The following is a 24,084-nucleotide window of genomic DNA, read 5'->3' as shown; positions in this document are numbered from 1 at the left end:
GAAAAGGGAGAAAGAAACTCTCTTGAGTGCACTTGTAAAATAACCGCATTTCATCCTCATCTCACCGGTCGTTTCATCCTTCGTCCTCGTTCACTATCCGACGGACTTTTGGTCTCGTCGCGAAGGGAAATTCCTAAAAATCAATTCAAAGGCCGTAAAACGGTACTTTCAATACAAACACATCCTTTGTTCTCTGTTCGAAGCTTAAGTTTTGAGAATTCTCCAAAACGTCTCCGTCGTTCGCGAGGCGCTTTCCACAGGATTTTGATTGGAGTTGATGCATCACCTGCCTGCCGATATTTTTCTTGCTCCATCTCTCTCTTTCTCTCGCTTTTCCCCGCCTCCCTCACCTTAATTGCCCCACAGAGCCTTCAAAACGTATTTTCCGCTTAAATATTCCGACGAGGTATGTTTGTTTGCTGCCTTCTTCGGGTTTCCAGATTGACTCCGAATTATAAATCAGTTGAAAAAAATTGATTGTTTATTTTTGTATCCTACCCAGCGATTCGTTTAAATGTTTTTCAACCTCTCCTCTTCGTATTATTTCCCGTACCTTGAAGCATGTTTAATAATATTGAACAGAGTATCCTTGGAATCCTCAACACGACAGTCAAAATTTCGTTTGACAACTGATAAAAATATAGGATAGCTCAAGCAAGTAAATCATAAAATAGCGCCTCAGCCATAAGTAATACTCGTTGAGGGAATTTTAATTAGAAATTTTAGCAATCAAGTTTTCTGTAATTGTTATTACATAATGAGAGTAGTCACGTATTGCCCACTTAAGGAATAGGGAAACTGATAGTTTCGTCGAATGGTCGGCGCCAAATCATAAAGTAGGTCTACCGTCAACGTGTGACTATTTTTACTAACGTATGAGTTTTTCGTAGTCTTATAGTGAAGTAATTTCATGACGATGCTTGCCTCGGGTGCCCTTAAATATCCGGACTCCACATTTAGCGCTTTTTCTCGAAAGGAGTCACGGAGCTCTTATTCAGGTTGGCTGCGATTATGGGGCCGTATTGTGGATGCCCTGGCGCCTATTTTGCAAATACCACTGGTTTCATGACGTAGGAGGCCAGGGATTGGAAGTGGCAGGGAAGGGAAGAAGCAGGGGGTTTCGGCGGTGGAGGAGGTATGTGAAGACGGGGTTGAAGTGGCGAGGGGAGAGATGGAAGGGATGCCGGGAGTTGGCGAGTGGAGGTGGGGTTGGCGGCAGGCTAAGACGCCTTGTGGGGTTACAAGAGGGCGGAGGTGACGCTTGTGAGGTGATCGTCTTCTTGATTGATAAAGCAGACTGTGCGAGTAAAAAGACCCATTCATTGCGAATATGGGCCATGAATGGATGCCTTTACGGGCCAAGAAACAAAAAAAACTAATCATCTAGGAGAATGGTGATTCAGGAATTACTCCCTTTCATGCTGTCTGCTTCTACTATATATATATCTACATCATTGCAGGAAATGTAACTTAGGTGATACCTACTAATGGCTAACATCATTTCCATGCTCTATTTAATATTATCAGTTTATTTCTGTATGAATATCAGTGTATTAGAAATGTGTATTGCATTGATGAATAATAATGATAGGTATAAAAATATGGCCCTTAAAAGATACGTCTAATCTTCCTTACCTTTTTTGAATTTTTGCCTTGGGTCATTATTTTGTTAACCCTATGGATTTTTGAGCATGCAACTATTAACAGAGACTTATATTGAATGGAATCCCAGTTGAGTTTCTAAATTTTTCTTTGGAAACATGTTTAACTGCTGTTTTCCTATATTGATTCAGTCGCATCAGATATCTGAACATTCCAAGCCTGGTAGTTCTTCGTTCAGAGCTTACTTGCACATATATGATAAATTGGTCATCCAAATTCCGCTTGTTTCTCGCCGCTAATTAAAATTTGAGTCCAAGATCGATTGTTGCTAGAGCTACATTTTCCCACACTCTGCTGTGGAATCACAGTCCTAACTGTAATACTCCGATAGAAGTTCGACTAAGCGACATATGTTCAGTTAAGCCCACTGGTACTGGGAGCCTGGATGAGGGTGCTTTAAATCCTTGGCTGTGTCAAAGAGTGACAACTAGGGAAGGGGGGAGGGGGGAGAATTACGCTCCGCTTTCATCGGCCCGAAATTTAATCGAAGAATATCCTGAGGAGGAGGTCTTGCGTAAACTTAAATCGCGCCGCAAATTTCCTCCCCGTTGTCACACTCGGAGTATTTCCCTTATGTATGTATATATGCCTATATATCGCCGGTATACGAATGAGGCAGGGTATTGGGAGTGGGATGAGGGTGGGAGGGAGGGGCGCGGATGGAAGGGGTGGGTGTGTGCAGGAAGCGAGCGAGGTGGGCCGAGAACAATGGGAGGCGGGGAGAAGGAAGAAAGGGGTGGTGGGCCGTTTGGAGGTTTCCAAGAGGACCCTTGGGACATTTAAAGCGACTCTCCGCCGTCAGGCCTCCACCGCCGCTCTCCCTTCCGCCCCCAATCCTCGCTGGAGCGGCGCCCGAGCCACGGCGGCGATGAGGGGGGGGGGGGGAGGGCCAGGGGTGCGGACAGGGGTTCGTTGTCGGCGTGCGATAAAAATGTAGTGATATAAGAGATAAAGGGGAGGAGAGGGAGGTTTTTGGTAGAGGTTGGGTATTTTTTTATCCCTCTCGAAGGGGTCTGGAGAGAGGAGGGGGTTTGGCGCGGTGTGGTTGTGAACCACGGAGAGGAAGAAGGCAAGGTGCACTGGTGGGCGAGGAAGGGTGCATATTTCGTTCGGGGTGGAGGGGGTTGACGCGGAGGGGTTTCCATCATTATATAACCGGGCGGCGATCCCCCTGACGGATCAGTGTGTCAGGGCGGCCTTCTTCTGATAAGGTCCGTTCTCCAGTTCCCGATTATTCAGTGCCGGCACAATTTCCTCCGTGTCGCCGTGTATTCTTGTGCATTGAGGTGAAGGTAGTCTCATTTGATACAGTTGGCACGACTCTCGTTTTGTATCACTTCGTGTGTCTTGTGATTGGAATAATGTGTCCAGCGGAAACAGGAGAGGGAGCCAATTGAAGGGACATAACGACGATATTAGACCTCTAGACTTTCTCGAAAATTTGATTCTTGATAAGTCACTGCTAGCGATGATTGCAACTACCTCTGCTTCTGGTTAGTATTTGAGTATTTTATTAGAAATATTAATATATTTTGAGGTACTGGATACGAAACGGGTTCTAAGTTGGCTGAAGAAAATAGCTGTGCCATATAATATTTCGCTTAATGTTGAGAATTATAATTATCAATTCGATTACCATTGATATGAGTATCCGTGTACATATGCTTGCGTTCCTGTGGCTCGCCTCTCAGTCATTATTAATGCATATTTCAACCTTCATTAAGGCTCTAAATATTTTTTCGCCTCATTTTTTGGGATGGCTTGGCGACATGTGACAGAGAAATTGTAAATTGTGTTCCGATGTTCTATTTCCTTTGGTTTTATGAACTGAGTAGTTCAAAAGAAATCGTTTTGATTTCAACACTTTCAGCCTATGATTGTTATGTATTACTCCCGAAATATTTTGTCAGTTGGTCATTGTGAGTCTTGGACCTGCTAATTATTATTTTGTCAGTCAAGCCTATGTACACACACATCTTCCATTTAACATGTCCACCGAATACTTTGGATTGTATGGTATGTTCTCGATAGCCAACTGTGCGTGTGTGTCTGTCTTATTGCGAGATATCGGGAAGTGGTCGTCCGGTGGCTCAAATCGTTTCCTTCCTCTCCACAGTTCACCCGAGGGATCGCTCCAAGGACCCGTCGAGCGTGGTGGGCGTCGAGGTGGGCGGCGGAGATCTCTTGGAGGTGTGCCCGAGCGCCGCCGTGATACTCCACCAAAGGCCTTCGTTCCACCACCCCTACCTCCACCATCATCGCCTCCACCACCACGAGCAGCTCGTCCTAGAGGCGTCCGCTGGTGCCCATCTCCCGGAGAGAGCCGGAAGGCGGGACCCGGAGTCCCCGGAGCAGGAGACTCCGGGAGAGGTCTCCGGAAGAAGGGCGGGATCCAGGGAGGCCCCGGAGAGTAGGAGTGGGGAGGAGGGTAGGAGGAGGGGGGAGGAGGAGGGAGGAGTGGTTGGTGGAGGGGAGGATCTAGAGGGAGGAGGAGACCAGGCCTTCAACCCACTCTCTTCAAGTATGCTCCTCCTTCAAACTCAGGTAAGCCGCACCCATTCGTCCGCCCCTGAAATCCCCCGGCCCTGTACCATGCATTCGAATATATTGCAGCAGACGGCTCACTCTTTCTGTTAAAGTTGAGTGATTCACATACACACGCCAATGGATGTAATTATTATATGTAGGTGTGTAAATGGCGACGATTTTTTCAATTTTTCTGATTACCAAAGCTACCGCTGAGCCCAAGGTGATATATTTTTTAAGTTCTCAAGTACCTATTTGTTGCAGGCACTCCCTCCTCAGTTTGATCAATGAATTGAAGTCCGTTATTCTTTCTTTCGGGCTTTCTTTCCCATTCATCGGACATAAGAAAAGAAATTTTTCCCCTTGCCCTTCACCAGGAAATAGTTTTAAATTTGTCTAAGTTTCCTTTTAAGTTTTCCTATGACAAAGTTTAAAATCCAAAAATAAAATACTTAAGTTCAGTTATTATGTTATTATTAATAAAAAGTAATGGATTTTTCTAATATAGATTATGAAAAAACTAAGTAAGTCAGGTTTATATAATGCCCATAGGTGTAATTCAAATCTGTTTGATCACCAAGTGATTACTCCAAAACAAATGATAATATATAACTTTCGTATGTATTTCTATAAGCATAAAATCATCAAAATCCTATGATGCAGTGAATTGTGTTCTTAAATGACTACATTCAAAGGTATTATAAATTTATTTTCCGTCTAAAATATATTTTATTGTATATTGTATTTATTCTTTAGTGATATTTTCCAAATACAGTGACTGTCGTAAAAAATTAGGTGAAATATTTTGGATTCCCTTTAAACGCACCATTTTACTTGTATTTTATTTTCCAAACTAATAGCATTGTCATTATTTAGCTCTCGGGTACGGAAGTGAGACTCTTTGATCAAATTATCTAATTGTAAGAGAAAGGGAAAATTAGGATGGTTTTCGGATTAGTACAATTATCTTGAAGAAACCAGAGAAATTATTCAGTTTTTTGTCATGTGGAAATTGCTGAAACGGGCAAAGTAATTTTTTGTCGGAAAGAGGAGTTAAACAACGAATCATAGAAAGGTTAGCAGATTGCAGCAGAGTATGCATTCTCCATATCACGTCAATATTGATATCCATTCAAGTCAAATGACTGGCAATGACCCGAGCGATTACTGATCGTAATCTCCAGAAGATTATTAGCTCTTTTCAGATGACGCACTTGACATTTTTATCTGCCATTATAAAATATCTAGCTTGGGTCAGACTCCTCTTCCTTTTCCCTTTCCATTGATGCAAATAAATGTTTCCCAACCGGGATACACGTACTCTTTAGGTACTCCAAGAATATTCTGAGCTATACTGGACATTTGAATGAAAATGGCCCACGTATTGCTCCAGTTTAATTTGCTGGTAGATTTCCATCTCCAGGGGAGAGTGAGCCCCCTCAATGAAAAAAGTTTGCCATAAAGATTGGCAAACACTGGTGTAAAGGAAACTCCTTTTCCACAACTGTGTGAGTGCGCATACTATTTGATTTTCCCAAAATTGATGTCACTTACAAAATATATAAGTTTTCTTCATGTGAAATTTTTCATCTTATTTTTAATTAAATATTTGCCCAATTTTATCAATTAATCTTAATTTAGGTTTCCGTTATGACGCCACCTTAACGATTCGTTTTAAGTTTGCCACTATCTCTCGCATTATCGTCATATTTTATCGTCACATATATACATTATGATAATTAATTAATAATGATCATACGTTTATTGGGATTTATTTTTGAGAAAAAATATTCACGAGAATATTTGAATTAGGCAGAGATGCTACATTTTCCACGGAACGCAATTGGAATGTCACATGAGACAGAAAATGAAAGCGGAAGATAGAAGTAGCGTGTCATTGCCAGCGTGAGCTCTGTTTTATCGAAGAGCTCAATTTTACCTCATACTTCAGACGCTTGCATTCATTTGTTTAGAATATTACTCACATGATACAAGAATTTTTACCAGAGCAATTACCGCATTGCACAACATTCACACTTTTTTTTTGCTTGAAGCGCAAATTGTATTTCATTTATATTAATTTGCACGCATTCGGGAATAAACCTCCAGTACCCTCTCTTGAGAAAGTGGTAATAGATATGCCATCAAACAGCCTTGGAGAGCAATGAAGATCCAGCTCGCGCGATTTCATTTCTCCTCACCCGAGAAAAATGGATGAGCAGGATCACGAGAGCGGAAAATTAAATCCGAGTGCGATGGGTGGGACAAGGGGGAATGCCGGATGAGACACCCGAGGAAGTCCGTGGTGAAAATTCTCGAGGGAGCGGAGAGGGGGGCGTGGGGCATGGAAGGCGGGGCTGGAAGGGGAGAAAAAAGGAAATTTCTTTTCTGAGGCGTGGTCATTAGACCTGCTTTGCAGTCGGCTTCCTTGCCATTGGTCGTCTCGGCCGGGTGAGAAAGGGTTGCAGAGAGTGGATTCGCCCCCTTACTTCCGATCGACGCTCCCCGCTTTCTAAACATCCATCTCCCCATTCTTCGTTCGCCACCAACGTACCCCCTCCCCCGTCTCCCTTGCTCCCCCTCCCTACCTACAGCGCCAACCCCATTTTCCACCGCCTCCTGCCCCATTTCATCCCGCCTCGCGTCCACCACCCCCCCCCCCGCCCACCCATCTCCTCCTCGCACTTCACCACCAATCCCCCTCCCCAGCCGCCGCCCGCCTCCCCATCCCTCCACAACCCCCTTAAATATCAAATACGTTCCGGGCTGTGACGTGTGCGAGAAACGTCTCGCTCCGGTGAGGCTGACATTTGAGAGGGACTCCTCTTCTCATTTTTATCGCCGGCGCTTCATTTTTAAGGAGCGAGGAGGAGGGAGGCCCACCCACCGACTCACCTACCCTCGGCCCACCTCCCGCGGAGGAAGCACCGGGGGTAGAAGTAGAGATGGGCGGGGAGAGGGGGGTTGGAGAAGACACGGGCGCCGGCTTCGGCGGTGGTTGGCCTCGGAGGAAGGAAGCGAAAGGCAGTGGCGTGTTTGCCTCGTAGGGGGAGGGGCGTGGAGGGAGGAGGAATAGAGAAGGGTGCCCCTCTTGCGGGGGTGGAGTGAGTGGGATGAGTGAGCTCGCTTGGGCCGAGGGGAGGGGGGAATGTCTCGGGGTGGTGACTGGCTGACGAAAGTGGCGAGAGAGGGATGCGGGGAGTGAATAATGAATGGGGGAAAGAGCGGGTGGGAAGACAGAGAGAGAGAAAGAACGAATGGGGTATTAGAAATGCGGGACATTGTATTGTGACGTGCGATGTAACAAGAGGTACGTGACATTAAGGTAAGACATAAGGATCAGTGGGATAAAAGAAAGGGGATAAGAAACTTTTTGCGTTTCTCTTATTTGAGGAGCATCAAAGGGCATTGATGGAGCTATAATAAGCATACTAAACACTAAAAAACAAAGGATAATTAAATAGTAATTTATGTCAATATCACGGTAGCTTCTTTCCTTGGAGAATGTAAATCAGAATGAGTAGACAAGTGTTACTCGCTTTCTTCGAGCACTTAAACTTCTATACAAGCTTTAATTGCAATCTTTTGTATAAATCTATGTAATTATATGTATATATAATTAAATCACATAGTTACCCACAGCATTGATGACAATCTTTCATAACAATTTGTATCTTAGTTACACGTGTAACATTTGATGGAAAGGAGCAATGATGTCAATTATTTATCTAAGCTTTCATTTGTTCATTATTTTATTTTATAGCCAGTCACATTAATTTAAATTACAAGATTCTTATGTATTTTGATATTTCATTTAAGATTTCTAATTGTATATAAATAATCTCTTGATTGATATTGCCATTTGATGTATTTCTCAGCAGCGTCGTCGAACTTTTTATCGATAACGGCTTTATACAATCTTGAATACCTCTGACATTATACGATTCTTTCATAGAGTCATGCTCGATATCATCAGTAAGAACATTTCCTTGCATGATGTTCGCAGTCTTGTTATCGAGGAAACTTGGAGACTTTAACGCTCTACATCAATAAAATGAAAATGAGTTACTTGATATTTCTGAGTACTGAGTACTAAGTACTGAATACTTATTTCAAGATGTTATATCTTATTCATGCATGAATAATGTAATCTTTAGAATTTATATAGTAGCAGTTGTTTTATTATATAATCCTTCCTTCAGTTTCTGTAATTCAATATGTTGTGATCCTATATTTTAATGTAGAACTTATGATGGAAATGGATGGTATTTCTACTGAACATTTAGAGTTTAAAAAACCAGGTACATTAGTCACCAGTGTTCTAGAAAATAATTTTATACAAAATTCACTGTTCTCTCACGACTCAGTCAACTTGAGAGAAATTAAATGCTGAACATCTAACACTCATTGGTATTTTAAGTCTCAACAAAATTTACATTATAAGGATTTCTTATTTTGCAACCTTTCTTCTGTCTCTTTTGTGTCGTATTTCCTCTCTTCATGATGACTTCCATTCTATACGTATTCCTCTTTTTATATTGTCGTTCATCTTGAAAGTACATCTCAGTTTACTGATTCCATTCAGTATGTTCTAATAATCTTGTTGATTTTCCTGGATGAATTATCATGGCTGTTTTAAGCCATATATTTAATATTTCATCATTATTCCCTGTTGATTAGTATTGTGTGAACAATGGCCTAAATTTGTTATTTCTGGTGGATAACTACTACATACTTGTCAATTCGAATCACAGATGTATTACAATAGCCCCATAATAACCTTTTTATTCTTTCGTGAGGAGTTGATCCTTCGAATTATCTTCCTCATTCATCTCTTTGTTTCCGTTTTTACCCAATATATTCCAGTTTTTCACGCCCTTTCAGTGAAATGTTAACCCTTTTACATATTTTCTTAAGCTCCTGAGCATTTTATTTAGTTACCTTCAACTTTTGTTTGATGCTCCGTGCAATTCGTCATTGATGTCAAGTTTTAGTTCCGAGAGAAGATTGTAATCATATAATCTTCATCTCACTTGTTTTATTTTGAGATTTGGAATTATTTCAACGCCTCCACATATGTTCGCACTTATCCCCCACTGACCCAGTGTATTTTAGAGTTAATAAGAAACTCACGCTGGTTTTCTCCCTTTGCCTGTGGTCCTCTCTTCATTCCGATTTCTTCTTCCCCATCCCATTAACTGACCTCTTCCCCTCTCTCTATCAATCTTTCTCTCTCTCTCTTTCTCTCTTCCCCCATCCCCGTTCTCTCTTTCCTCGTCTTCCCTCCCCTCCCCCTAACCGCCCAGATTTGAACCCCAGTTGACAACAACGGATGTCGGATCTGTCGTACGTGGAGGAGGGTGGTGGAGGTGAAGGGAGGGTGGAGGAAGAGGCCGACGAGGTCACCAGGGGCTTAGAGAAGGAGGGAGTGGGGTGGCTCGGGGTTGGTGGGGCGGTCGAAGCCGCGGTAGGGGACCAGGAGGAGGAAGCCTTTGGGAGCAAGACAGAAGGGGGCCGAAGGCGGAGTCGCCGCTTGGAGAGACTTCGCAGGGCGGAGGAAGATAGAGAGGAAGAGGAGGAGGTGGTGGAGGAGGGCAAGAAGAGAGAGGGAGGAGGAAGAAGAAGGAGGAGTCGGCGAGCGAGGAAGAGGGGCGAGGGGGGTGACGAGGAGGAGGCGGGGGGTGGTGGTGGTGTCGAGGGAAAGGGGTTCGGCAAGCGGGGTGCTCGGGCTATCGCGGGGTTCGGGATGGGTGGGAGGAAGCTGCTATCCGGCACTGAATCTCAGGAGTCTGTGGAAGTGAGTCGCCCATTTGGAAACAATTGGGGGGCTTAGAACCAGCAATGGATGCCTGCCCAATGTTTCGAAACTCAAAAATCTATATGAATAAATTGGCTGTATATCTTGTTTTTATGTGTTTGTGCGTGTGCACGGAGCATCTGTATGCGTCTGAATATATATTTTTTATTGGTTTCCTTGTTGATTCGTTGCAGTTTTTGTTTGCGCTTTGTGTCTCTTTGTTGGTTGATAGAAAGTCTTGTCTTCTGCTGGAACGTTGAAAATGATCATACGGGAGGCTTGTTCAAGGAAGGTGAATAATTTTCTTTCTTACCTCAAAGACTAAGGTGTTGCCATTTAATTTCAATGGCGGTGTCGTCATAATACTGCAGCCTGGTACCTCCTGTCCAGGTAATCCAGTTGAATGTGAGGGAAAAAAGCTCCTTAGAATATTTTGCATGGATGACAAAAAGTGTTTTTGTAGCATCTTTTGTTGTGTGCCGTTGCTTTCGTTCAACATGTCTGCTGCTGCTGCTTTTGTCACTCCCACGCTCAATTGTAGGAATTCTTTTTTGAAGGAGGACCTTTGTCTTAAATGCCAGCGGATGTAGGATTTGAACTCTTGAGCTCACTCATTCTCACGACCAAAAGAATTCCTAACTACGTATACTTTTCGTTCCCCCAAGTTGACAAGGATTCACTTCCTTCTTTCTGGCCGCGTGAAATGTGTTCACACGGATTTACTCTCTCCCACTCGACATTTAAAAAATTAATGCTACGAATCAAGCACTTGGAGCTTCAGTTCCCTTTTGCTATTTATTCAAATTGAAGTCCTGGAAAAGCGGTGAGTTAGAATGGTGTAAATGTGCCTCTAAAGTTTCGCTGTTGTCTCTAAGCACTATTTCTCTCTTTGTCGTGCATCCTACCCTATATTACCCTTCGCACAAATTTTCTGTTATATCCTTCTTCGCCTTTATTATCCTGCGTGTCTTAATTTTCTTTTAGACTTTAGTATACAAGATTTAGTAGACCATTAATTGTGTCGTGGTGGAAGATTTCAGTCTCCTTAGAGCGCTGTGCGACTTCTCGGCAAAAAGCGGAAATACATTATAAACCTAATTTCTTACAGTTGTGATCATTATTTTTTATGCGCTCTGCATTCATAGTTTTGGATAATTTCTATTTATCCAATCTCACTGCAGAATTCTTGCTAGATTTTTAACCACTGAGTATAATGTGTTCCAATTTGTACCTGTGAGGGGAGAATGATGAGATTAAACCAGTTGAAGAGACCTAAAGGTTATTAAAATAGTTTTTGCTTTTTCTAGCGTATAAGTAGAGTGGTAAATGTGTGTTTTTTTAAAGATAACCCATATTTTAAAAAAATAATTTTACTGAATCATTCTTAATCTAGTTTTAAGCTGTAAAACTTGAGGGCACATGTGAAGGTATCAATGCATTAGATTACTAGATACATATCAAGATGTTTATCATCTTACATTATTTAATTCTCAAACAATGAGTCGTATTTTCATGACGGAATAGTTAAGAAAGTAAATATATTTACTTCTATAATTCCATAACTTACGTGCTGGATAAATAATTTCCTCGGCTCAACAATGAAATATGTCGTGATTTATAATAACACATGCTTATTTTCGGTTTCTCTTAGTGGTAATTTTTTGCATGCTGCTACTGACTATGGCTGTAATAAAACAAATAAAAATAAATACATGTATAGTAGCTCAGTACCTTATATGCACGACATACACACACACAAAAACGCACACACATTTATAAATATATATATATATATATATATATATATATATATATATATATATATATATATATATATATATATATATATATATATATAGACGTACTGCTGTATAATCATAGTTTAGTCCTACGACCTAATTTTGCCAGAATTATTTCATATTTTATCAATATGATTCAAATTGGAGTAGTTTCAATGTATGGATTATAAAAAATTATTCCGATGAATCCTTTTTTCCGCAAGTATTACAATCTGTTTTTGCAAAGAACGCAAAACTTTCTAAGCTACTGACACATTCATGGCGCTAACAGGTATTACTTACATATTGAAACGGTTCATACTGCCCACGTTGCAAAGCCCAACTATATATATCGTAAAAACGGTAATGCGCCCAGTATCTACCAACATATTTCCGAATCCTCGGCAATGGGCATGAAAAAATGATGCCGAAGAAACGAAAACGAAATTGACTTCCATCACATATATGGGCATTATTATTTATCTTGCCATCGAAACCGAAATTGCCGAAAAACGGAATGGAGTCAGTCCGTCGGCCATTATTCCACTCCACCGACCCCGAGAGCTAAACACTCCTCGATCCGAATTACTTTTAACGACTTCTTTATGGGCACGTGCGTGTTTAATGGACGGCCACCCTCATCCCCCAATCCACCCCTCCCTACCATGTTTGATGGCACCCTTCCTCAAGACACTCACGGAGACCCTCTTCCAACCCCCAGGCAACGTTCGGTTCGAGCAGCTTCGCCGATCTCCTGTCGGCCCCCTTCGCCGACGAGGAGGAAGAAGAGGAGGAGGAGGAGGTCGGGGGCGGCGGGGGAGGCGCCAGGGGCGGTGGCGGCGGAGGCGGTGGGGCGACCGAAGGGGGCGTGGCGGCGGTGGGCGTGGCCTCCTCATCCCCTCCCCCCGCGTCCACCCTTCACCCCCACCACCATCACCATCACCACTCGGGCCACTCCCACCACCACGTGACCGACCCCTTCCTTTCCCACTCGCACCACTTCCACTACACCGAGGAGGATACCTCGGCTGCCTTCCACCCCTCCGCCCTCCTCCTCCACTCCTCCTCCTCCAACTCCTCCACCTCCTCGTGCTCCTCGGCCGCCGTAGTCGCCACACATGCGCGCCCCGACCAGCAGCCGCGCCTCCTCCCGCAAGAGCAGCAGCAGCCGCCCCAACAGCACCACCACCACCACCACCAACAGCACCACCACCACCACCATCACCACCACCAACAGCAGCAGCCTGTCGTGCCCACTTCCACCACCGTGATCGCGCACCTGGCCTGCGTCCAAGAGGAGGTGCAGGCGCCCGTCGTGGTCTCCGTCGCCGCGGGGGGCGTGGTCGAGGGCGCCGGGGGCGGCAACGGGGGCGAAGGATACAGTCTCCAGCAGTACCCGCACCCCCACCACCACCAGCAGCACCATCACGAGCTGCAGAGCGTTCTCCACCACTCCGTCCACCTGGGCCCCGCTCCGCTGCCCAGCTTCCAGGAGACGTACTCCCGGAGGGGCGCCGGGGGCGAGGAGGGGTCGCTGGGGGAGGGGGAGGACGCGACCCCCGACGACGTTTTCGCCGCCTTCAAGATGGAGGACGACGACGACCAGCAGGGCCACGTGGCCATGATGGACTGCTCGGACGTGGTGGGATTCGCCGCGGCGGCCGCCCAGCAGTCACCAGTCCAGCCTCAGCAGGCCCCGCAGGGGGGGCAGCAGGGGGGGCAGCAAGAGGCGGGGCCCACCGCCTACCCATCCGACTTCGGCTTTGGCAGCGCCATCTCGGAGGCGTCCGTGTTCTCGGCCGGCTCGTCCTCGTACAGCCCGCCGCCGCCAGCCATCCCCATTCAGACGTCCTCTCCGCCCTCGCACTACCCGTCCTACCTGCAGCCGCCGCCCCAGCGGACCGGCTTCGACGTGATGGAGTCTTCGGCCACCCTGCAGCCGCCGCCCGCCCAGCAGCTGCTGCTCCACCCACCGCCCCCGCCCCCTCCCGCCTTCCCCGCCGTCCACCAGCACGGCATGACCATGCAGCAGCCGCCTCAGCAGCACTACGCGGGGTGCGTGCAGCAACCCACTCACCGCCAGAGGAGGGCGTCCCTCCCCGTGCAGCGGAGCACCGTCGATCACACGTGAGTTCCATCCGCCCGTTCGGTTTGAATATCTAGCCGCACCTCTCGCTTGAGGCTACCCCCAACGTGATTAAATGCATTAGAAACCCCATTCTATTCTATTATTTTCCCCGTATTGCTGTGCTGTATCATGTCAGGGGTCCATGTTCGGAAAAGAATCTTTCATATCCATGGGACCCATTTCTTTAATAGTCTTTGGAATTTAAATTAATGAATGATCAAGTATGCATACTAATTAAAAACTCATATGATTTCTCGGAAGATTTAAGAAAGAAAATTTACATCGACGAAAAGTTGTCGTATTGTTTAGAAGCGATGAGAAGTCCTGCTACGATGTTTAATAATCGTCAGGAACCGATTCTCTATAGACTCCTTCATACAATTATTGATAACTTATAAACGCTCGTTCATAAAATGTGATAGAGTTTATATTCTGATGATTCCTGCTTTCCCTTCGTCGAAATGACCTCTCTTTCTCTCTCTCTCTCCCCTCCCCCACCTTAGCGAGGTGGCGAGGCCAGTAAGCGTGGGAGGCGTGGCGGGCACCATGCACCACGGCGCCATATCCTCCCCCGCCTCCTCGTCCGCGTCATCCGCCTCCTCGCCGGCCGCCCCCTCGCCGATCGACACCGCTCCCGCCAAGAAGGGCTCACGGACGTCGCCGCCCCCCACCGCACCATCGGCTGCCGCCTCCACGCCATCCCCAGCGTCTTCCTCCTCGCCATCCTCCACGCCCTCCACGCCATCCTCGCAGCTGTGCGCCGTCTGCGGAGACACGGCTGCCTGCCAGCACTATGGAGTGCGTACTTGCGAAGGGTGAGTGTTGATGCGCGCAGATAGCTCGAAATGTACGCCCCTCCGTTCTCCTTCCTCGCCCATGTAGACCCTTGAATTCAATCGTTTATTCTTACGAAAAATATTTTAGCCGTGGCCGATGATCACATTGTGAACAGACGGACGAAAAGGGGGTGGTAGATAAATGTGGGACGAAGCATACGGTGGTAATTTCTTTTATATTCTGAAGTGATTGTCATATTTTCATTTAATGGAAGTTTTCATAGTAAAATTGCTCACGGTCGTGAACGGTTTCATTGATGACATTCTGAGGTAAGGGTCGAGAGAATATATAGAAGGTTTCCACCCTTTCTTTCCTTCTCTAATTCTTTCGAATCACGTGCGCTATTACTTTTGTTTTGCTGCACATTAGGCTTGACCTTCTCCGTTTCTTTTCTATCTTAATTTCGGAAAGAATGAGAGCACAGGCGCCATTTTAAGTCAATTTTCGCCGACGCTGGACACCTTATGGGAATGGCTACTTACTCCCCTTTCTAAAAAAATTCTGACCGTTCAAATATAGCTTTAGCATAAAACCAGTCAAGAAATATCCTTGAGTTGCTCCATTAAATAGTAATAGTTCCACTTTTTTGAATAGGACATTTTTAACATGGCACCTGAAGCATTGAGTACGAGATTAATGAGAAATTTGCTGATGACCGTACTCGTAGATGAGAAATTCGCCTAGGTTAGACACTCCAGAGATTTTGGAACAAGGAATGTCTCGCTAATTCCAACGATCGCGGTTTTTTGCGTAAATATATCTCATAGCTCAAAATGCATGAAGAAATAAACTAAATCGTATCGCATCTTGGTCGCTTCCAACTGAGATCCTCCGGGGGGTGGGGGCCATGTTGCCCCTTCTCGTTATGCCCACTGCATGGAATACGTGCACGGCGGGATAGCCTTGCGTTGATGCTTATCTGTCCCGGAAACCTCTTTTTCAGTCGATACGAAAAAGCGCTTCATTTCGCTTCAAGTGATCTCCTCGAATGAGTCCTCAGATTGTGATTGAAATGAGTACTCAGCACGTATGGAGGGCAATTCAGCATTCAAAATACAACCCGTATGATGACTTAAGTTTTCAGGTACCTATGGTGGACCATATTAGAAAAAAAACTGCATTGCATCATTTGATCGCTGCTTGAAAAAGTTGACTTAACGTTCACATTCTATCGGATTTAGTTCATTTGCTTTCAAATGTGCGGTAAATTTATTTTCAATCTGAATTCGCTGTAGAATCTGGCCGTGTAAATCGAACGCTTGCTTGAGAATAGCGTCTTTGTATCTTTCCCTTGTAAACTGCAATTATGTCTATTCAAGGGAAAGATATTTCAAGTATCTTCCTATCATAAAAATCACTTAGCTTTGACAGATATATAGACATTTTAAAAATAAAATCGGAATGAAAATTTTCAAGAATTCCGTTATCGGCTGATCGAACCATTTGGTTGATGGAACACCCCAGGTTTCTAAAAAATGTTACTTAAAAGAGTTATTAATTATCTTGTACAATAGTGGAAATAATGCGCTACGCGCGAGTTATTAGTTTTTTCCGGTATCATATTATCGACAAAGACGTGCAGAAGTTTACGATTTGAATCCCTCCCATCCCAATGCCCCCCCCCCCCACCCCCTGGTCTCTCATTCGGACTGGTGCGAATAACCATCCCACGTGTCCTTTCAGTTGCAAAGGTTTCTTCAAGCGGACGGTTCAGAAGGGCTCCAAGTATGCCTGCCTGGCGGACCGCGCCTGCCCCGTGGACAAGCGCCGTCGGAACCGGTGTCAGTTCTGCCGTTTCCAGAAATGCCTCTCCGTAGGCATGGTCAAGGAGGTGGTGCGCACGGACTCGCTCAAGGGTCGCCGGGGGAGGTTACCGTCGAAGCCGCGCTCGCCTCAGGGCGGCGGCTTGGGCTCCGGCACCGGCGGGGGCGGACAGGGGGGCTCTGGGGGGCCGAGAGAGTGCTCGCCCCCCTCCCCGCCCGTGCCCTTGGTCACGGCGCTCGTCAGGGCCCACGTGGACACCACTCCGGACCTGGCCAACCTGGACTATTCACTGGTGAGGATCCAATTGGTCAGTTGTGGGGCCTTGCATATTAGGGTGGATCGATGTGAAGTTACTAATTATTCTGCTAACCAAAAAAAGTACAGAGGTGGTGATAGAGTAATATGCTGACTCCGTGATTCAACTACATAAATAGTCAGCTTTCTCCTGTTTCTGTCTCTCCCAACTCTATTTCATTCTTAAAATCACATATTTCAATCACTAAATATTAATTCTTCTTAAATACTCGATAAATGTGCAAAATTAGCAATTATTTATAGAATTTAGCTCTCATTTTTACGTCTGTTTTTTTCGAAGTAATTTCCAAGTAAATTTTATTATGTATTAATAATCGCTCATCTAATTGTCGTATTATTTTAATGCTTTGTTCCTTTTTCTCAATAAATGATTAATCGTATCACCCTCTTGTTGTATGAGGTTGATAATATTATTATGGTAACTGTTTTGTTCTTAAAAGAGGGCTTCAATTCTCTAAAAAGATCGAATGTAATTGCTAATGGTAAAGAAACTTTGACATTAGTCATACGGAAAATGCCGCGGACAAAAAATGAAAAGAATAGCCTTCGTCCAATTCTTCCTTTATTAACCTTCGCCCTCGCTTCTTTCACAGTACCGCGAATCTCCGTTGTACGGCGATGGATGCGATAGCTTAGGGGACGATGCAGACCCGAATGGAGGGCAAAGCGAGGCCGAGAAGGTGGAGCAGTTTTACAACCTGCTCACAACATCCGTCGACGTCCTGAGATCTTTCGCGGAGAGGATTCCTGGATTCAATGACCTCTGTCGCCAAGACAGAGAACTACTCTTCCAATCAGCTTCCCTTGAGCTCTTCGTCCTACGCCTAGCTTATCGGTAAGTACTCAGAACTTTCCAATTTCGTTCAGCTTTCATAGTCCCCTTTGTTATTTTGACTAGTTTGTATTTTCTTTTATAATATAATTTTTAAGCAATTCTGTGCCTGCAGTTTAGTTGAAATACTAAAACATCAAGCTTATTAGCAATGCTCAGTTATCCAATTTCAAAAAACACCACTTTTTATCGGTAATATTTTCAAAAGAATTTTCAACAGTGTACTTTTATGGAAAGGATATCCTCGAGTTATCATCATTCATATTTTATCATAGAGAATAGCTTGTAAATACTAGGTCAGTAATATCCGTCTTACATTTTACGTCACTGTCATTACAAGACGCAGTAGTGAAGATCCAGGAAATAGTAGGCAAGTGCAAAATGGCAGGTGAAAAACTTAACACATTCAGAGATTTGATCGCCTGTTTCCGCACAAGAAGCATGCTCCCCCATGCTTTATCCCACATAATTCGCTCACATTTTAATCAGTGGAGTGAATTTTGAACAAAAATTTAAACCGACCTGTAGCGCGTCCAAAAACGGAAGTTTGCCCGTATTCAGTTTTAATCATGGTCGCTGCGTAGAGAAATGTGACTTCACAGTTCATCATCACCGTATTCCATGCTTACTTGGACTGTTCATGTTTCAAGCTGATTTACCTGATGTAAACAGTCCATCTAAATATTGTATAGACTAGTGCTTAAAGGTAAAGTAAGAGTGGAATTTTTAGGATGTAAATATTTATATATACATTAAGTATTAATATGTACTGACAAGCCAAAGTATTTGCTGAAGTGACCACGGTTATGTATTTCAATTTAAATCGAAGTATGTTGTTATTTTATATTTGCATTCAGTTATCAAAACCCAAATTTATGAGAAATTATAGCTCTAATCATAGGTTTTATTTGGCTAAAAATATATTTTTATTATCTCTGGAATGCTAACAATTTCGATTTCGCTATTTCAAACAATAATGTTCACACGCGCATTAAGAGAAACACTATACTGAAACTGATTCTTGGAGAACGTTTTGAAAAGTTCAAATATTACCCAAAATGTCCATTTATGTTCCCGCAAACAGGACGAAACCCGATGATAGGAAGATAACATTTTGCAACGGAGTGGTATTAGCGAGAGAGCAGTGCGAGCGGAGTTTTGGCGACTGGCTCCACGGCATTCTTGCCTTCTCAGCATCCCTCCATGCGATGCAGATCGACATATCAGCCTTTGCCTGTCTCTGCGCACTCACCTTAGTTACAGGTAAGTCAAGGTTTCCGTATTTTTTTCATGAAATCCTATTTATTTACGAATTTACTATGTAGATCAAACTAAACGGTCACGTAAAGTCGAAAACCATCCTTTATAAATTAGTTCATCACCTGATTTTTTAAATTTTTTTAAAATAATTTTTTTTAAATAATTTTTTTAAATATTTCCCCTCAAATTTAAAAAAAAAATATTAAGTTTTTTTATTTGAAGTTGACTTTGTTAATTAGTATTTTAGTTGAACTCATTCCCCTTCGCCTGAAACGTTTAAGGTCTCTGAACAATGTTGAACGAAAAGCCATGCGATTGTTCATAAATAACATGTTTATATTCAAATATAATGTGAAATTCTATGCAAATGAAACTTTCACAAAGTTTCATTATGAGTAACTTGCTACCTGTAATGCTTTCGCTGGGTAAAATGGGGCTTTATGGATACTGTATAAAATTTTATGTATAGCATAAACCCCAATTGTACGGTCAATTCTTCATTGGTTTCATAAAGTTTCAGTTATTTTATTAATTTTATGTAGCATTACCTAAGTTGTTTAATCGATGGGGCTCATTCTCTGATTCTCATCAAGAGTGTCGATAAGGAAATGATATCTCACCCCGGCCACTATCGTGCGTGCCGGCCGTTTCGATGTCATCGCTCCCTACTAACCCCCGCTCCATGTTACGCTCACAGAACGTCACGGCTTGAAGGAGCCAAAGCGTGTAGAGCAGCTCCAGATGCGCGTCATTGGATCGCTGCGCGACCACGTGACCTACAACGCCGAAGCATCCCGGAAGGCCCACTACTTCTCCCGTCTCCTCGGGAAGTTACCTGAACTCCGCTCCTTGAGCGTCCAGGGCCTCCAGCGGATCTTCTACCTCAAGCTGGAGGACCTCGTGCCCGCACCACCCCTCATAGAGAACATGTTCGCCGCCTCCCTCCCGTTCTGAAGCGACGCGCGGATTCCCCCCCTTTAAGTATGCAGAACGGTGGATCGCCGCCATTTTCTTTACCTGCCGGCTTAAGTGCCGACCAGTGAGTCATCCCTTTAATTCGAGTACCATCCACCCAGCGCCCCCTCGCGAGGAAGGACGGGAGGGTGGGAAACGGACAAGGCAGGAGAAGAAGGCTCCGCGCGAAGGCTTGGAAACGACGGAGATGGAACGAAGGGAATAGAAGAACCAGACGAAAGGGACCGCAACTTGTCCTCCTCTATATATCTCTCTATCGCACTCTCTCTCTCCCTCCTCGTGGTTTATCCCCGTTTCGGAATGTCCCCTCCCTCTGGGCCCCGCCACGCGGGAAACCTCACCATCTTCCCTCCTCCTCTGCCCATCGTTGCTGGTCGGTTGGCCCATATACATTGTTGGCCCTCTTGTGTGAAGTTGGTCCCAGCGTCGGTTGGCCACGTGGGCACCTCAGCTTTGAACACGTCGAAGACGCTAGTCCAACTGGCGGCACTCTTCTGATCTTTTTTGTTACTATACACACATACATACATGGTAAATATAAGTTTATAAATATGTAAAAAAATGGATGTGTTGTTTCCCGGTGCCAACTGCACCGGAGATGTCTGTTACGGAAAGTCAGAAAAAAAGGTTCGTTGAATTTGGAAAAAGGATGCGATGTCTTCCGCACGCCTTTTTTTCAATTATTTTGCGTAGCCCTTTGGTGAAGGTAGACGAGGAGAGAGGGGATGTTTTATAAATGTAGGTAATAAGTTACCAGGCTTCACACGCTCGAACCCTAAGAGGATGTGAAGCCACCGTTTTGGTTAAACGACCCTCCTTTAACCGACGGTTAAAAAGATTATTATTGTTGCCCTTGTGATTGCCCAGTTGAACCTACCCTAGTGAAAAAAGGTTAAAAAATATATACATATATTATTACTTATTGGGGGGTTTTATTTCAGGGGCCATTTTAGTTACCCTTTTTTTAAAAACGATGCGTTTAGCACAGTACGGATGCCTCGAGAATTGCCAATCTTTGAAACCAGAGGAAATACTTCTGTGAATTGTATGGATGGCTCATTCTCAGCCATCCTTGTTTACAGGACAGACAAGGTATCCACACATTTCCACGCTTCATCCTCAATATTTTATTTTGAGGTGTCAAGCTGATGGGCACATACACCAGAAGTACAAAGAAGGAGATATTAAACATATCTGTACATAGACTCCGGTGTGTATGCCAATGATCATACCAAGAGTTATGTGGTCACTAAGTACATGATGTATAAATTTTGTCACTCTATATTCAAAATCAGCATTTTTCTCCTGAGAAAATAGTGTATTATAATTTCATGTCTGCAATAATTTTCATTACTTATTGCTGAACATCAGAAGTTTTTTCTATTACTTACGCATCATTGATATATCATTGATTTCAAAGCCAAAAATTTTATGTTAATGAATTTGAAATTTCTTATATTTTTCTATACTAGGATGCTATTAAATGGATAGACAAATTGCTGAAGAGAAAAAGACCTATTTAATAATAAAATATGTTTTCCTTAAAACTAAAATATTATTCTCCTATTGGATGCATTATCAAATCAAATTCATTGCCACAAAACTGATATGTGGTGAATACATATATGTACCATGTTGTACAATTTAATCCAAAGATCAATTATGTATGGAAAATTGGATATATATAATCTTATCTAGATTGTACATAAATTGGTTGATTTAATCCATTTTGTACTCCATGAACGTTGCAGTGATTGGCTTTGGATGAACCTGATGCTCAAATTCAGCATCTCTTTTATTTTTTAAGGCGGTACAAACTTACATTACTAAGCTAATGAAATGCCATTTTTATAGTACTTTCTTTTTAAATAAATATAAAGATGTGTGTGCTATTCCTCATAATCAGAAGTCCAGGAAAGATAATTACAATTATGGGAGCCCCTCACACATATGCTAACAAAAATAAAAACATAAAAGCCATTTATTTTACTAGCTTGCTGAGAAATATCCTGCCCATAACATTTACAAAATCATAAAACATGATGTTGTTACTCAGAAAATATTGTCTATTTTCTGCAATCCTTATTTTGCACGTAAATTTTTCTCAACATTGAGGGGTTTATGAATAAAGCGAGGAGATTTATGAAATGAATGAATTCGATTGACAAAAATTAATTGTTGGTCTTTAAATATTTTATTATATAAATATAAATATATTATACACTTTTGCCATAATTCTTACATATTGCATACATTTTTAAGTGTCATGTATTTGTCATATCATATTTTTTAGTTTTACTATTTTCATATACCAAGAAACAGAGCTTAAAGAGGTAGCTAAGTACTTCATACAAAATTAAAATGTTTTTATTGAGATGGAAGTTGCATATTCTACAGAAGTACCCTCATGTGCTTCAAATGTCAGAATGAAACTTTTATTTGTACCGAATTAGCTCTTGGCCAAATTTTAATAGCATACTTTCTGTTAACTTGCTTTTATTATTCAGTATTTACTCACCAGTGACTTCATTTCCCCTATTATTTATAAAACAATGTGCATGCAGTGCTTAAATACTTAAAAACATATTGAATCTTTTTTTTTTAAACTCAGTTACCTCTAGGTGTGTGTTTGGTGGCCATGCATTGACTTAACATCAAAATGTGTTTCATTTTTAAAAGGTTTGAAATTCCTTTTAAGCCACTTGTTCTATTTTATGTGATGTGTGGTGATAATATTGAATAATAGATATGACTCAGTGTGATGATAAATATCTTTCCCAATGTTGATCCTACTGTTTCCAAGTTTAATACCTTACCATGAAAACTTTCTAAAGATGTATTTTGAAAAAGCACTTTCTTGATGGTGTAAATGTGTATATACAGTCTATTCTGCTAAGAATGTAATGGGAGGTGGTTCTGTGATTGTTCTGTTGAGACAAAATGTTGGATAGTCAATGAAATCCAATTAGTTATTTTATAATGTGGTTGCTGTGAGCAATGCAAAGATGGTACAATGAAAGGTATATTGACGACAATGGGAATTGTCCACTTTTACAATACAGTAAAGAAGGCATGGCTTTAATATAATTTTTACTTTTGTTTAAAAATACTGCTGTCTTTTAAATATCTATGCTGAAAAAGTGGTAAATATTTAACTATTTCCAAATTTGTACTTAAAGATGCTATTTTTACATCATTTTGATAGTATTACCTTCAAAATTAAGGATATTAAGATTATTTATTATTCAAAGCAATTAATAGATGCAATAATAAATTTAAGATAGGTTGAAAAGGAAAAAATGCAGGGCCTATGTGTAAAAGTTACAGACAAGAATATGAATAGCTGCAAGTTACCATGACTTAATTGAGTTACTTAATTTTGTGTTATAAATGTCAGTGTTTGAAAATTTATCAGTATAAGATAAAAACTTGAAAACTTATAGAAAAACTGTTTTACGTTACCGTGTCTATGATGTTTTCTTTATCTCACTCACTTCCCTAAAGTTTGCCATCTAAGTGTTACCCTCTGAAATTGGTATCATTGTGTATATGGATTTGCCATACTGTACATGGAATTGAAACGTTGCTTTAATATCAGTAATATTACCAAATTATGCCAGTACAGATTTTTTAAATGTTACCTAATAAATTGGGATAGTAATAATAATGAAAATTATTATCGCTGAAACGTTTCAGCAGTACTGAATGGCTAATTCATCCACTTAATTGATGTAGCTGTGGCCTTTTCTGTTTCTGCTTTCACTGTACTTTTATTGCCCGTATTAAATATATTGATAAACAAAAAATGTATTGTATTTATAAAAAATTATGAGCACACATGACATTCAAAATCCATGCACTAGATTAAAGATGTGTGATTTTTTTAAAGAACCTTTATCAAATATAATGTGCTTGGTAATCTTTCTTTGCGCTGAATTGATGATCTGTCATTATACCAAAGATGAAAAACACGTCTTTATTTAACTTTCGCAAAAGGTAGAGTATTCTCATGATTTATTCAGAAACTAAAGACTATCCATGTTGTTATGGAAAATTGTGAATATAAAATTATCTGAATCTTCTTAGTGAAATATGAGTGCTTTGGTGGAACATGATTTTTTCTTTTTCCATGAATGTTTATTGCCATTGGTATCCATGATCACAACATCTGGCTGTTATATAGAGCACATTCCTAATTACCTTACGCATA

At 42.4% G+C, this 24,084-nt stretch overlaps 1 protein-coding gene across 1 annotated transcript in view; it reads left to right on the top strand.

The window, feature by feature from the left end:
- LOC139692821 (nuclear receptor subfamily 4 group A member 2-like) overlaps positions 1-23,680 on the top strand; it is a 193,531-nt gene extending 169,851 nt beyond the window's left edge. The window contains exons 3-11 of the mRNA XM_071591103.1: positions 3,779-4,206; positions 12,485-12,532; positions 13,001-13,890; positions 14,395-14,706; positions 16,412-16,626; positions 16,687-16,784; positions 17,401-17,642; positions 18,724-18,902; positions 19,597-23,680. Coding sequence (XP_071447204.1) covers positions 3,779-4,206; positions 12,485-12,532; positions 13,001-13,890; positions 14,395-14,706; positions 16,412-16,626; positions 16,687-16,784; positions 17,401-17,642; positions 18,724-18,902; positions 19,597-19,853 — 2,669 coding nt within the window. The 3' untranslated portion in view covers positions 19,854-23,680. The remainder of the gene's footprint in view (positions 1-3,778; positions 4,207-12,484; positions 12,533-13,000; positions 13,891-14,394; positions 14,707-16,411; positions 16,627-16,686; positions 16,785-17,400; positions 17,643-18,723; positions 18,903-19,596) is intronic.
- The last annotated feature ends 404 nt before the right edge of the window (positions 23,681-24,084 follow it).

The sequence above is a fragment of the Hetaerina americana genome, unplaced genomic scaffold (genome assembly GCF_022747635.1).
Source record: "Hetaerina americana unplaced genomic scaffold, ioHetAmer1.1.p SCAF_42, whole genome shotgun sequence".
In the NCBI taxonomy this organism is placed as follows: domain Eukaryota; kingdom Metazoa; phylum Arthropoda; class Insecta; order Odonata; family Calopterygidae; genus Hetaerina; species Hetaerina americana.
Note: the sequence above shows the minus strand (reverse complement) of the source record. Positions and strands in the feature narration are given on the sequence as shown.